The 16,379-nt window shown below is 42.3% G+C and overlaps 1 protein-coding gene across 1 annotated transcript in view; it reads left to right on the forward strand.

The window, feature by feature from the left end:
• LSM11 (LSM11, U7 small nuclear RNA associated) overlaps positions 1–8,612 on the forward strand; it is a 29,180-nt gene extending 20,568 nt beyond the window's left edge. The window contains exon 5 of the mRNA XM_081826243.1: positions 6,395–8,612. Within this exon, the coding sequence (XP_081682369.1) occupies positions 6,395–6,398 (4 nt within the window). The 3' untranslated portion in view covers positions 6,399–8,612. The remainder of the gene's footprint in view (positions 1–6,394) is intronic.
• The last annotated feature ends 7,767 nt before the right edge of the window (positions 8,613–16,379 follow it).

A 16,379-nucleotide genomic window follows, 5' to 3' on the forward strand; every position in this document is an offset into this window, starting at 1 on the left:
AGAGACACAGCTAGAGAGGGAATACAAGCAGGGGGAGTGGGAGAGGGAGAAGCAGGCTTCCCGCCGAGCAGGGAGCCTGATGTGGGGCTCGATCCCAGGACCCTGGGATCATGACCTGAGCCGAAGGCAGACACTTAACGGACTGAGCCACCCAGGCACCCCTATATATATCATTTTAATAGAGAGACCAACATTATGTATGACATCAAACCAAAAGTAATATCGATTCCAATTCCAAAATGGTTAGGAGAAACTGCTTTAAACCCTCACATGCCAGAGGAGGAGCCTGGAAGGATTCAGAATGTTTCCTTCCAGCTCTCCCTTCCACTTCGGTCCTTCCTACATATAACACTCAGTGATCATAACTTAAATCTACATTCTCTTACACTGAGTGGGTATTCAAAATTTAATACTAACTCTTCATATTGAAAAATATTGGCCAGGACCTGGTAGGCCTATTTCAGGTACAGAGATCTTCTTACCAGAACATAACATGCCTAGGAACCCATCCCACACCGGACTGCCCAAACAGTATGCCATGGCCTCTTGAGTGATATAATTGATGCCTCAGTTCTCGGGGCAGCTAGAACCTCTGGACCAGTCACCTCCAGCTGGAAGCATCGGCAGCTTCATCAGGGTCCCTGGAGGGTGGCTGAGTGGAACAAGGTGGGAAGGTGTAGCCCATGGTCATGTGAACATTGAACCTGGTGAGCCTGATGATATCCAGATTGTTACACTCCATGTCAAGAGGCCAAACACAGACGCTAAGAAGTTGCTTCACAGCTCAGCAGCCAGCGGTAACACATGCCATTGCCCATTGTGGGCAAAGGCACAGTCTGCCTGCTCCTGGAGGGGTTTGTGTTCCAGGTGCCCCAGATGCCAACACCAGCTACGTAACTTGCAGGGCCCAGTGGAAAGTGAAAATGCAGCGCTACTTGGCCAAAAATCATTTCAAGATGCCAACAACAGAGCCTGAAACCAAGAACGGGGTCCTTTGGAGGGTGGGGTCCCGTATGGCTGTCTAGGTCGCACACCCATGAAGCTGGCCCTGCAAGAAGCAGAGCTCCAGGCCAAAGTACAGCCAGTCGCAATTTCCAGCGGGGGGAGAGGGGGTGGCGGGGGGGGCAGTGAGGTTCTTGGCAGGTACAGCACTGAATCTATCTTCACACATATTGGATTCTTCCCTCCGTGACTGACGTGCCCTTTCAGAGGTGTCCAAGTCGGCTGTGCTTGGTAACTATGCGTGAGTGGTCTATGAATTAAAGCATTTTTATTATTTTGAAATAATTTGGTTTGAAAAAGTTCCCAAAGATTTGAAATCCAGTCACACAATCTCAAGGAATTTCAACAGGGCCATTGTCAGTGAAAGAAAAAGTACTGTCAGATTCTTTAAGTATGACTCAAATATTATTAAATTTGAAGTGGCTTCAAAAAATGTTTTACTTTGTGGGTATTACTAACCTGTATGAACAAAGTTTATTGTTAGTGATGACTATCAAGAATTTGAAGAGACTATGATTAAAGAGTCTTGACTATTACAAAAGTCTTCATCAGGAATTGCTATTTGAAGCATAAAATCTGCTGTAAAAAGCTATATTCATAAAAAGCAAATGCTAATTTCTCATTAAAAATTAAAGACATTATTTTTTGGAAAGTTTATACAAGTTCAGTATTTAGTATCTTCCTTATATTTTGAATTTTATTTTCTTATAATTATATAATATAAAGAGAAAGAATGATGAAGGCTTTTGCCAAGCCCCATACAGATGCCCTAAGTCCCCTTCAGTTTACCCTAGTGTGTACCTTAAAGTATAGTCATTTTCTCTGTGTGTTAGGAAGTAAAAAATGTTGGAAGCAGCAATATAGCCAGCAGCTGTCTCAAGGGGTCAGAAGCAGCTCGTCTGCTTTCAGCTACTAGGATGGCAGAGGCTACTGGACTGCAACTTGGCAAATCAAGGCATGACTGAAACAGAATTCAACCATGGTGACAATTCACAGTATTTTATAGAACTGTTGAAATGATTATATGAGCACTACGTGTAAAGTGCTTAGAACAATGCCTGGAACATGGGAAATGCTCAATTGTTGACAATTACTATTACCTGGCACCGAGGATAACTAGTAAGTTGACAAATTCTGTTGAATCGTGTCCACAATGCCTCAGCTCTGTTCTTGACCTCACTTTCCATTTTTCCTGTTCCGTCCCACCGTAGTTCAGTGTTGTATCACTGCTCAACTGGACAGTTATATTAGCCTCTTAATTTGTCTTTCAGCTTTCAGTGTCTTCATTTTTGACCCATCTGGTTCAGTCAAGATGCTTTAGGTGGCAAGTAACAGAATATCCAACTGAAACTTCTTTTTTCATATAGTAGGACATCCAAAGTTTCCAGAGTTAGTTCAGCTACTCAACAGTATCAGAGCTCTCAGGTTTAGGGAGTCTGTGTGTGTGCGCACACGCACACGCGCACACTGTTTTGTTTGTTTTGCCTTCCCCCCCTCATGGTCTCAATATGGCCACTATAGCACCAAGTATTACCTTCATTAATGATGATATACAAAAGCATGGAGGGAAAGTGTATACTTGTGTGTCTCTTTTTATCAGGAAGGAAAATTCTTCCAAAAATCCTCTTAGAGTTCCTCAGAGCACATCCACCATAAACTAATCCACAGGCAAAGGGCAATGGAATTACAATAATAAATTTAGACTTTTCATCATTTATCCCTGGGCCTACATTCCCTAAGCATAGTACTAGTCCTGTAGCCAAACAGAACTGGGATTGTGATAGCCAGGAAAGAACAAAGGGTCTTGAGTAAACAACCAACAGTTTCAGCCAGTCCTTCCTGCACACCACTGGTAGATTCATCAAGCATTTCTTGCTTGAACAAGACTTCTCAGCCTGCTGGGTGAAGTCCCTGTCTCTTCACCTGGAAGTAAGTGTTTGGGCCCTAATTTAGCAGAGGAGTTCAGATTTCACCAGCAAAAACCTCTTGCAGTATCCTATACTTTTCCTTCATAGCCTGTTATCACCTTTTGTAATTTACATGAATTTAGAGAAGTGCATGACTAGTATCTCTAGTCCCTAAATTCCATTAGGACTGTGTCTGTTTGGCTCACCATTATACTCAACACTTAACACAGTTCTTGGATGCAGTGGGTATCATAAATATTTGTTGAGTGAATGGATGTCTATACTTGTCAAAGGGATCAAGCAGCAATTTCAACAGTTAGATATTTAATCTGGCAAAAGCAGGTTTCTATGTAGCTATCAAAAGAGCTTGAAAGAATTTGGTACCTCAACATCACCAACATTTTGTTAAAGGACTAATTGCCATGCCCTGTGTGCACGTGGGACCATTAGTAATTCTGTAGCTATGCAAATTAAAACAGTGATGTATGATTTATAGCTTTAATAACATTCTGAAGGCTCTTAAATTTTAATCACTTGCAACATCCTTTTTAATATTCAATTACTTTATTAACTAATTAGGTCACTTGCTGAAAAAGCACATAAGGCTGGTGCTATTTTAATATCAGCTGAGCCTCACAAAATACCTTTGAAATGGTGCAAATGGTTTATTTATTTTAAACAGATCATTAAGATGCTATAATTAATAAACCAATTATGAAAAAAAGGCCCGATAGTGATAGAAGCACAAGTACAATAGCAGTGTCCGATGGATTAGTCATTTTCATACACATATATCAAGGGGCAAAACTTAAATGAAAACCCACTGTAAAAAGTGCTTTCCTAAATAATTAATTTGTGCAATGACTGATAACCCTATCACGGCAAACCTAACTTGAGGCTTGTTCATTACGCAAACCTGTAATGTGTACTTTCGTTTCATCTAATGACACTCAGGATGGAAAATCCACGGCACGCTAAACTTGGTGTTCCTTGATTACTTACAAGGCCATAATTTGCAGATGGAGCTGGGCACTTCATGACTTATCAGTGCATTGGAGTGAGCCAAGCCTCCCAGAGGAGAATCAGAAGGAGACCTATATAGGGTCGGGAGAATCCCTGCTTATTGATTTCTCAGCACCGCGTGAAGGTCTTCAAAGCAAACAATGTGAACAAAGAAAGCTGAGGCCAAGCCTGTGGGGATTTTTCACCCACTATTCTCAAAGGAGACTGTGCATCGTAGCACTAAGCCTGCATTGCTAAAACACAGATATGTTAGGACTGTGGCTGGGGGTGCAGTTCTCAGGCTCAGAGTAGAATTTTATTTCTAGGATCAGGGAGAAGCAAGAGGAAGCAAAACATTTTGCTGGGCTGGGAAAGAACACTGTCAAATCCTAGAGGCCAGGTAATTTTTGGGGGGAGGCTACCAACAACTTAATCATAAAAACATAATAACCACCATTTACTAAGTGCTTACTGTCTACTGACTAGACATGTACTGAATGCCTGTATCGTCTTCCTGGATACTTCTGGGAATTTGTTTAGTGGACATTTATTTCCTGAGGACCTTCTGGGACCAGGCACCTTCTAGGCACTGGAGACACTGGGACAAAGGGGACAGACAAGTTTCCTGTTCTTAGGGGTTTACATTCTATTGCGGAAGTGAGACCAAAGCCATACATCCCCAGGAAACAAGGTAGAAAGAACTTCAGACAAGGTACAGTGCCATGAGAGTATCAAGCCGGAGAGTGGGAGGCTGTGACGGAGGGTGATGGAGGGTCAGGGAAAGCCTCTCGGAGGAAAGCAACATTTGCAAAGGCACAGGAGGGTCTGGAGCAACTTAAGAGTTTGTTCTGGCAATGTCCCCAGTTGTTTTCTGCTTAGTGTCCTTTTCAAGCTAGTGCAGGTGGATGGGGAAGGCAATTAGGGGAGGGGGCGGCAGGCTGGAGGTGAGAGTGGCCGGTAGGAGAGACTGAAGGAGAGCGGGAGATGGCCCGATTCTGTTGCCATCAGTATCCTGATCACTCTTTTCCAAGGGCAGGCACTTGTGCGCAGTCAGCCTCCAACAGGAACTCGCGCTCATCTCGTCGTTAGTGTGTGCGCTGGGAGGCGAAAAGCTGCAGAGAGAGCGGTTTCTCATCCCTTACTTCTCCCTGCCACTGTCATACTCTGAAAGTGGTTACAGCTCTGCTTTATGTTATCACCAGTCTGTTCTAGCACCTTCGTGATGTGTTGATGGGACTCTAAAATATTCATAAATTTCCACATTGTCCCATGGACGTTAAGTTCTTTGGGAAGAGCAACCTCGCCCAAACAATGAATCTGATGTGGGTGCTGCTCAAATATGTGGGGAAAAATATCCTTCCGCCTGGGTCCCTAAGGGAAAACATCAGAAAAGGCCCCCATAATCTCTGTCAACTGTGGACTAAACAACATTCCAGCAAGGTGTGCCCTTCCCTTATCTAGTGGGCCACTGGGACTTTTTATTACACCCACAGCGACTGATACATAGCCAATTCCCAGCACAAGCTGAATGATCTCTGAGCGGTATGTTAAAAACCTTCTTTTTGAAGGACACAAGAAAAGGTTAATTATAAGCAGACCACTATATAATGAAGACCTGCTTTGGTCGATGAAGTTCTTTCCCCTCTTCACCGACCCAAAATAGACCCTACCCATGAATGTAAGCAAAAAGAGTGTACTAGTGATACTTTCGTATTGAAGAGAAGAGCTGTGAGTTTTGCAGTGAACCTGGACAAGAAGAAGCTACTTCTGTGCATCTTTCATGTCCTAGAAGCAGCCTAGGGGACCTTTTCAAAGTGTTCACAAAAGTCTCCATTTCTTATTCTTGTGGCTTTCCGTGTGGTTCAACATAAACTATTCTTACCCACGTTTTGTTCCATTTAATCACTAGCATTGTAACAGCATTATAATCTGTAAATTCTCTTTGCAACTATTTCTGCCACACTGAGTATTAAATAAATCTCTTCTAAGAAAATGAATTACTATAAACCATTTTTACAGAAAAATAAATTCTGAGTTATAAATGCATAGTAAGAAAATCTGGGAACATAGACCATTTGTGGCCTGGGATGTCTTTCCTTTTTTTAAATTTGGAACTCAAATAAGATGGTTGAGTTTTGAGATTTCCAAAGGTCTGTAAAAAGTCAGCATATGATTCCTCACGTGTGAGGGAGACCTCTTGGACACCCTTCTTTTCTTCAAGAGTGGATTCTTCAGAGTCTTCTGCCTTCCCTCCGGAACAGAGTGAGAGAGAGCAACAGACCGCAAACCCACCAAAAGTGTACCACCCGGGTCTATCGACTTTTTTCTCATATATGGTAGTAACCGAACTTTTTGACTAAACATCTTGATTCATAAAATGGTGTTTACTGTCCGACCCCCAAATGTACATACTTATAAAATAGATATCTGTCCTGTCAGTGTGCTTATTAATCATTAGTAAAATTTATTTTTCTATATTTTAGATAAATAAATACAAACAGATATCTCATCCTTGTCATGCCACGATGGATCCTCTGGCATTCTCCCAGGGCCTGTGTGAACCTACCTTTGATGATCACCACTCTGAGCAGTTGAGGTAACTTAAGATAGACATGGTTTCCTGCAGAAATATGTCCCATGTTGATGGGGAACAGATCTACTGTTAGGAGCATCTTAAGAGCGTTTTGGACATTCTTACATATGAATCTAGATGGAAAATGCATTAAACAAAAGCTTCTGGCTTTTACCTTTCCCTGGAGCTTCTCTGGGGATCACTGGTCAAAACAATTAAAGAGAGGTGCCATCCTGTCACATACCAGTGTTTCCCCAAGTTCTGCCCTGCTCATATCACCATCACATTTTTGCCTCATCAGTACCATGGTATCGTTATTTTAGAAATTACTTTGCTTCAAATTTTCTCATTTGCACTTAAATTAATATATTCAAAAAGATCCTTTATATCACGACCATAAATGGAATGCCAACCTCATAAAGTGAAAGAAATAAAAAAAAAATTAAGTGTGTAATTATTTTAAAAAACCACGATGAGATATCACTTCACACCTGTTAGAATGGCTGTCATCAGACAGACAAGAGATGAGCTTGAGGGGTCTTGAACTGACAGTGACCACAACCGTGACTCTAGCAGGAGGAGGAGATGGACAAGGGGAAGGCCAGGTGACGTCGATCTTCATCTGAAATTGTCATAGAAGGGTAAAGGAGAAAGCCTTCATCTTCTGAGTTACATAAGATAACAAAATGTTAAATGCAAAACCGAGGATGTTTGTGTTCAGTCACCACTGTCCAAACTCAGAAGGGATCTCCCTTTGCAGGGGGTAAATAAAAACGAATTGCTTGTAAGTAAAAACAAAACAAAACAGAAGACAAGAGATAAGGGTTGGTGAGGAGTTGGTGTAAAGAGAAACCTTGGGCACTGGTGATGGGAATATAAACTGGTGCAGTCACTGTGGAAAACAGTGTGGAGATTCCACAAAAAATTAAAAATAGAAAGTATATGATCCCACAGTTCCACTTGTGAGTATACATCCAAAAGAAATGAAAACAAGATATTGAAAAGATATCTGCACTCCCAGGTTCATTGCACCATTATTCACAGTGGCCAAGATATGGAAACAACCCACATGTCTGTCAATGGATGAACAGATAAAGATGTGGTGTACGGATAGCCTGTGGAATAATACCCAGCCATGAAAAAGACATTTGTGACAACGTGAATGGACCTTGAGAGCATTATGCTAAGTGAAATAAGGCAGACAGAGGAAGACAAATACAGCATGGTATCACCTATATGTGGAATTACAAAAAAAGTTACACAGAAACAAAGAGTAGAAAAGTGGCTGCCAGACGGTGGGGGTGAGGGAAAAGGGAAAGATTAGTAAAAGAATACAAACTTTCAGCTATAAGATGGATACAGAGTGAGGATCTAATGTAAAACATGGTGACTATAGTTGATAACACTGAATTATATAAGTGAAAGTTGCCATGAGAGTAGAACGTAAATGGTCTTGCAAAAAAAAAAAAAAAGAAAGAAAAGATAAATATGTGTGGGGATGGGTGTGTTATTGAACTAGACGGGGGGATCTTTCACAATGTATATGAAGATATCAAATCACCACGATGTACACTTTAAATATCTTACAGTTTTATTTGTCAAATATACCTCAATAAAACTGATATTTTAAAAAAGCCTTTAAAAATGTCCTCCCCTACACACAAAAAAAGTTCTTCCATCTGCTCCCCAAAATGACCAAACCAACCCAAACAAGCAAAAAAACCAAAGCACCACACATTGGGAAATACTGCCTTAAGTTATTTAAAAACTAATACAGTACTTGCTAGATCTTCCTGTCACTGTTTTTGCTGTCTTGACACCTGTAATCAAGCAACAGATTATATCTTCAGCTCCGCCATGTGCCTTCCTTTTCCATTTGGAGGCCATATGATTGGCGGGCTGTCGCCCTCTCTGCCAGGGCTCCTGGGCTTGGGCCTCGCTCTGCCACTGATTCTGATGGCCGCACTGTGCAGAGCAGGGCTCCAGTCCCCCCACCTTCCAGGGATCTGAATCCCTGAGAAGTCAGCTTTACTCTCAGTTCTGCCAAACGCCAGTGGTTCGCTTCCCACAACATACATTTCTGTTTTGTATTAAGAAAAATGACCTAGGGGGCGCCTGGGTGGCTCAGTCGTTAAGCGTCTGCCTTCGGCTCAGGTCATGATCCCAGGGTCCTGGGATCAAGCCCCGCATCGGGCTCCCTGCTCGGCGGGAAGCCTGCTTCTCCCTCTCCCACTCCCCCTGCTTGTGTTCCCGCTCTCGCTGTATCTCTCTCTGTCAAATAAATAAAATCTTAAAAAAAAAAAAAAATGACCTAATCTGGTGTTAGTGGCAATAAATATTTGAGAATTTACTTTTATATTCCTGGAAATATTGAGTCCCAGTTTTTGTCCTGGCTCTCTCCGCAAAGTTATAGGACCTCAGTTTCTCCTTTTGGAATAGGAAGCTAACACACTATTTCCCTTCCTCCCTCCCTCCCTCTCCCCTCCCTCCCTCCCTCTCCCCTCCCTTCCTCCCTCTCCCCTCCCTCCCTTCCTTCCGAGGAACACCCTGTGCTGCCAGACCAAAGAGGACCGGATCCGTGCGGCGCCCAGACAGGCCGACTCCTGGCGGCGCGGCCCTCCGGCGCACTCGGCAGCTGTGCCCCCGCGCACGGTGGTCGGCCGGGTCCGCGGGGCCTGTAGCTCCCCGAGTGTGCTGTGGGGATTCCTGCACAATTCTGGGGAGCGTGTGGGGAGCGCCGTGGCAGCGCCGCCGGAAGGGGCCGCCCTCCACGCCGTCAGCAGGTCGGTCGGCAGCAGGGAGTTAGAGGGACCTGATGCAATTGCGGGGGCCGCCGGGACCTCGAGCCGGTTCCTTCCCCCGCGCCGAGCCCCTGTTTGCTCCTACACGGTGGATTGCTGTGTCATTTCAGTAGCGGCTGAAAATCATGTAGGCGCTGCTGTGGCCCCTTCTTCATGTTCATCTGGCCCCGAGGAGATGATGGGGGGCCCGAGTCTGCGGTTTCCTCCAGCGGTTCAATTCCATCGGCGTCTCACAATGTGACCTTGGCGCGCGTCCCAGTGTTTACATCCTCAGTGCCACACGGTTATACTGCACGCAGATCTATTTTATTGTATGTTGTGCATAACGCTGTGTGTTTATACATATATATTGTTGCGTAGGTTTCTGTACATAACACCTTGTGCAATTTAGAAGATTTTCAAGAGCAATTCTGACCTTACCCAGTATCTGCCATCTTCCTGCTTCTACAATCAAACCCCCAGGGAAGCTGTAACTTCACTGTAATATCAGCTCACAGGCCATCATGAGAATACACCGGGAGCATGGATGTAAACCTCTCAGCCTAGTGCCGGGTGAGGTGCCAGTAATGAAAGTTAACATAACTATGATCATTAGGTTCCTATTGTTTTCCATCCAGGGAGGGAACTATCAGCTATAAGCACCTAGTCTATGGTTATTATGAATATAATCATCCAAGGAAAGAGACAGAGGGAGATCACTCTCTCCTAGCATTGCTCACTCTTCTAGAGAAGAATGGGTATGTCCGCTGCCAGACCCTGGGTCCAGGTGAAGGCCTCCAGGGTCCTGGGGCTGGGACTGGCCTGGACCGGAGTCAGGGGAGGAGAAACAGGCACATGGGAGAGGAGCCAGGCATGAAAGTCTGAAAAGGTGGCCCGTGGGTAGACCGCCCGGGATGTCTGCACTTGATTGGACTGGGAATGGGGAGCCATCCGTGGTGTATGAGCTGAGGAGACATGAACAAGACACTGGAAGTGAAGGAGGGGCTAGAAACACAGAAACCAAGGAGGAGGCTGTTATATTTGTGAGAAGTCATTCTGAGCTTAAGAGTGGTGGCCAGGGAATGGAAAAGATACTAGCAGATTTAGAGCAGTGTTAATCGTGTATATTTTTGGAGCAGATCTCAGATACTTTTTTGCTCTTTTTTGCTATAAAGAGTTATTTATTCCATCTTCTTAAAGGTTTTTACCTTTTCAAGTATAAAATATGGAATTCTGAGGCTACAACTTATGGATTTGAATGAAGACTGAACATTATTGAAGGATTTTATGAACCACAGCATTGATGGCTGAGTCCTGAGAATGCTACTGTTATGGGAAGCCCATGGAAAAATCCCCAGTGTGGGGTCTGGGACTCACCTACACATGTTTTAGAACAATAAAAATATAACATACAACCTTGACAGAGAAAAATACCATCACCCCAGTCCCAACTGAAAGGAACTGAACCTATCATCTGCTCCAAATAGCTTTGAAATGTGGTGAGGTAAAGGGAAAGAAGAAGAACTGAATAATAAAAGGAAGTTGTCTTGCAAATAAGTCATGAGGGGTGAATAAATAATATTATTTACATCTCCTGAGTTTAAGCCATTTATTGGCTGGCATCTAAGATAGGCACGTCTGTGTATGTACAGGAGGCACCACGAGTTTTTAAAGGACTTCTTTTTCTTAAAAAAGAAAAATTTATTTTTTCATCATACTTGGACCGAAAATGATACAGTATTGTATCTGCCTGAGTATGGCACTGGGATTCCCTCAAATGTCTCCCCACCTGCTCGGGGTTAGAGACTATTATTGCATATCCAGAAATGACTTCCTACTGGATTGTGGTAGAGAATATTGTCATATTTACATGAACAGTACAAACTGTCCTCCTTCCCTACCAAACCACTTTCCTGTCACTGAGGAACCCATCATGTGAAGTTTGGGATGTTTGGCTTTGCACTTGTAATATGAGCATATTAGATGAGTGGTAGTTGTGGTGGTAACTTTTATATAGTTTTTGGGGAAATGGATCTTACATCCCCATGAATAAGGTGATCATCTCTGGGTAGGAATTCAGGATGATGCTTCGTTTGATAAAGGAGCCACTCCCACAACTGAGAGATTACACGGGTTTACATATGTATTCGATGCTATGGGGTTTTTCAAAAACAATCATAATTCTCAGCTTTTAATAGAACATCAGTCTGTGGTGTTGTAGGGAGTGGGTGGGCCTTAATTCCTCCCTGCCCCTTATTAAAAAACTTATTCCCCATGGTGTGCATTTTCGTTTATTTTCCAGGCATGAAATTAGAAAATAAATAAATAAATAAATAAACTCTGAGGTTGTATTGGGTTTTTCCTCAAAGGGACCAAGGAGGAGAAAATGAAATCTGATCAAAGGCCCTATGTCAAGGAAAAAACTGAAATCCAAAATGAGCCAAGTGACACTTCTCAAAAATTAAACATAGGATTACCTCACGATCCAGCAATGCCACTTCCAGATGTATGCCCCAAAGAATTGAAAGCAGGGATTTGAATTCATAACAGCATTATACATAATGACCAAAAGGCAGAAACAATGTAGGCGTCCAGCAGATGAGTGGATAAACCAAATGTGGCATGGACATACAATGGAGTATTTTTCAGCCTTAAAAGGAATGAAATTCTGACGTATTCTATGATATGAATGAACCTGAAACATACTAACTGGAAAAAGCCAGACACAAAAGGACAAATACCGTGTGATTGCACTTTGTGGGGTATTGAGAGTAATCAAACTCATGGACAGAAGAAGAATTGTTGCAGCCAGGGGCTGAGGGGAGTGGGGGTTGGGGGGTTAGTGCTTACTGGGTCCCAGAGGTTCAGATGGGGAAGACGAGAAGTTCTAGAAATAGGTGGTGCTGATGGTTGCACAACAATGTGAAGGTACCTGATACCACTGAACAATACACTTAAAATGGTTAAAATGGTAAATTTTGTTATTCACCACAATGGTACACATAAATTTACATTGTGCACATAAAATAGGTGTATTTTACCACAACCTAAAGAGATCATCAAAATGAAATAGAAAAGCTAGCTGAATTTACAAGAAACGTCCAGCTTTCCTCCTTGCCCTTAACAGTCCTCCAAAACATATTATCTGAGCACTTGGATGAGACTAGAGTGATGGGTACATTTTAGCTAAGAAAATGTAAGCTCTTCTAGGTATAATCTTTGTTTAACCAGGATAATAATCTCAAGCAAGGCTTCTATGAGTATGGCCCTCAAGAAGTCTCAGCCAATAAAAGGGGCAGGGGTCGCCCTAATCACACAACTATTAGGTGGGGTCTCACTGAGACCAGTTATCAAGGTCTGAATTGCTGCCTGCACAAGGGGTGAGGGCTTCCCTCAGGAGGACCCAGCAGGTCCCAGGTTACCTGCAGACACATAGAAGTTTTGTTCTAAATATTTTCCAATTCACCGGAAGCCCATCGATGGTCGTACCAATTTGATCCTGATATTTCCTGCCTTTCTGATCCGGAAATGACTTCTTTGTTTTAAAGTGTCTTGGCAAATGTGTGGTTTAGTGGAACAAAATGGAAGGGATTTTTGAAACACAGACGTCATAAGCCTCAAATCAGGCAATCGGGAGCAAGAAGTCGTACATCAGAAACGTGGCCACCAGTTTGGGAAGGGTGTTAGCGCAAGCATGGAGCTACAAAGACACGATTGTTAACCTCCCAAACTCGATTCAATGTGACAGTGACACTTCACAGCACATTGCATCCAATCTCATTTGAAGCTGACAAAGATTGTTTCTGCTTTACATCTATTGGTTTATTAATGGTCTACAGCCTCTTAAGCAGATGCATATTCATTAGGTAGCCAGCTGTTAGGAGGTTCCCAGATGTCGAATGTAACTCTGTCTTGGAACACTTTTTTTTTCCTTATCATGAAACAAAGTAATTGAGGACTTATTAAAGAACCAGTTAATTACTAAAGCAGTACCTTATGGCACCCTTTTTATCATTCAAATCTGAGAACTCTTGGGACATCTAAAAAATTTGGTGAAGAGACAGCATTTAAGAGCCAACCTTTATTATATATTTATATAGAGAGACAGATACTGTTATGTGTGGAGACTTACACACACACATTTCCACGTTGGAGGGATTAAAAAGTACGTGAAAAGTTCTTAACGACTGAAAAATTTTCAGCTACAGTATCTTTTCCTTGGTTCATTATAGGCATTAGGTCCAAAAGACAACACTGATAAAGCTAGTATATTAACTAAGATTAAAGGTAGTTTAACATTTCTTTTACTTAATCTCATCACTTTCCTGTAAAAGATGACTTGAAAAATGGTTTTTCAACCATTCAATCATCTCAACTTTGTGTACCTTATGTCTCACACTTCATTTGATATTTTCCATTAAAGTTAGTATTATTTCTATATAAAAAATAATTCAACTATCGGCAATCAAACTAGTTTCCAAATTGCCACACATTTCTAAATGCCCTTAAAAAAAGTCACAAGTTTCTAAATGCCCTTTAAAACATATTAAAAACAAGTAAATAAAAACTTACTCTAAAGATGTCAATTCAAATATTCCCTTAAGGACACCTTAAATCTAGAAATCCCATTTCTACTTTCATTTGGTAGCTGGGCATCTCAATTCTATTTCTCAAATGCAAGAATCACAGGAGCAAATAAAAAATTGCCAAGAGCACACAATCTTTAAAAAACATTGCTGTGCACTTTTTGAAATGGATTCCTTAAACAAGCAATCCAAGGCCATCCACCATTCCTGCAGCTTGCCCTTAACATACCTTCTGATCCCTTGAGGGACCTTTGTGTTATACCACTCCAAACCTGCTGGAATTTTCTGCGCCTGATTTGGCTAATGTCTTATGCTAAGTTATATCACCATTTCTACAAAACAAACAAAAGGTTTACTCTTCAGAGGAGATCAGTTTTTATTTGCTCTGTGGCTCATCTCCTGCTGGTGACCTTTAGAAAATGCAAATAGATTTCATAAACATTCAGTGCTTACTTAAAAAAACGTATTATTTAACAACCATTTCCTAGCTGTCTACCCTATGTGGAGCTTTACATGGCACCTGGGACAACACAGTCAGAGATCAATGATATGCAAGAAAAACCTGACAATCTGAATGGCAGGTACAATCTTTAAATTAAGAGGTCTGATATATTAATAGAGGAGTAAAAATAAGGATAGTGGAATAAAACTGGGTTTGGATTCCAAAGACCTGTCCTAGGAGACCTGGCTTCACTAACTACTCTGCTTTCCTGGGGCCAGTTTCCTCAACAACACGGGGCTAATGACCATCTTACCTTCTTAGCTTAGGGTGATTGTGAAAATCAGGGAGGAAATGAGTGTGACTCCACTCTGTAAACTATAATATGCAAATGCATGTCATTACTACTTGAAATAGTCAATTCGTATTTATAAATGGCCCCTTTGTATCGTTTACATATATATCAACCATTGATGTATTTCAGGTTGGACAGTAAACATCAAACTATTGCCATACAATTTTCCACTCGGGTTTTCCAAAGTGAGCCCTGCGACAACCATGGATATGAAAGCACATGGGGCCTTCAGAATATACCATCTTTGATGGGCATAATCCCCCTGAGGAACTTTTGAGGAGCGTGAAGTAATTACTTACCTCAGCATCCTAAACACCAACGATCCCCATGGCCTTGCCTATATCCTCAATTTTTCTTTTACATCGACCTCCAGCCACGCCCACTAGGCTTCTGATGGTTCTTTTTCCACTCGGAGTCTTCACATGTGCGGTTCAAGCTCTGCTGATCTCTGTGTAAAAGCTCCCTTCTCAGAGAGGCCTTCCTGAGCTACCCTCCCTAAGTTAGGCCTCTCTCTTTTTGTGTAAGAGCCACTAGAGGGTCTCCTTCAGGACGCTCACACATGCACACGCTTCTGTGGTGACCTGATGGGCAGGTTTCTGCAGCGGAGAACTTGAGGCCGTGCTGGCAGCAGGTGCCTGAGGGGTATGAGCCAGGGCGCCTGGGGCGCTCAGTCAGTTAAGCGTCTGACTCTCGGTTTCGGCTCAGGCCCTGATCTCAGGAACCCAGTCTACTGCCTAATATTTTAGAAAACGGTTTAATAAAACCGGTTTATGACTCACCAGACACAAAAGATCACATTTTCAACACTTCATTAACAGAAGTTGATTCTGTGCCCATTTTATACTAATCTCCAAAATGAAGCTCTTCCAAGAGGGAGTTCTGCCTAGAATTTCCTTCCTCTTTGTGTGACAAAAACTCTGCCAAACCTACTGAAGGCTGACTTTGCTGATCAGTTACTGAAAATTGACAGTCTCCATTTTGGGCACTCTGCATAACAATCTTTTCAAAGCTACTTTTGACTAGTTCTGGACATCCCTGTTCTGTATCGATCAGAGGGAGGTCATTGTTCTATAGGTTATGAGAGTGAAGGGAGTTGATGTATATAAGGCGAAGGTAACCAGTACAGAGCTTGCTCTTACCATTGCATGAATGGATGAAAACCTCACTAGATTCCTTCAGTTTGGGGGATCAGATTTATCTAGGTTCATAAGGAACACTGTCACTGTGGATGCGCTATTTCTATAGTCTTATGCTTGTGTGAAATATTTGGCAGAGAACACAGTATACAAAGTTGCCAGGTCCCCTTGCAAACAAGCCAGAGGTCTTCAGGTTTGACCCATCTTACTCCTTCTCAAAGGACAGAAAGGGAAACGTGAAAGGTTTACAACTCACCAAGCACTCAACGCCCAGTCGCTCAGTCTAAGCTTTTCTAAAAAACCCAAAATGGGTAAGAAACTTACTTCTTCATATTATAAAGACTAGGAAATATACACTGTGTATAAGAAGAAATAATCTCGAAAACTGAGCACTGATGTCACAAAGTTCTAGTATTCAGTATCCAGAGAGTAATTTCATGTGACAATCATTCTGCCTGTGACTGAAGTGAAAAGCAAAACTGAATTCTTTGTACCTCAAGCAGATCACCTTAGAATAAATCAAGCAAATGGATAGTTACTATGAAATAATCTTACCTATTAATTCTCAATAGATAGCAATGTGGTCTGAGGACCACTGGG

The sequence above is a fragment of the Leptonychotes weddellii genome, chromosome 7 (genome assembly GCF_054177405.1).
Source record: "Leptonychotes weddellii isolate Sample4059 chromosome 7, ASM5417740v2, whole genome shotgun sequence".
In the NCBI taxonomy this organism is placed as follows: domain Eukaryota; kingdom Metazoa; phylum Chordata; class Mammalia; order Carnivora; family Phocidae; genus Leptonychotes; species Leptonychotes weddellii.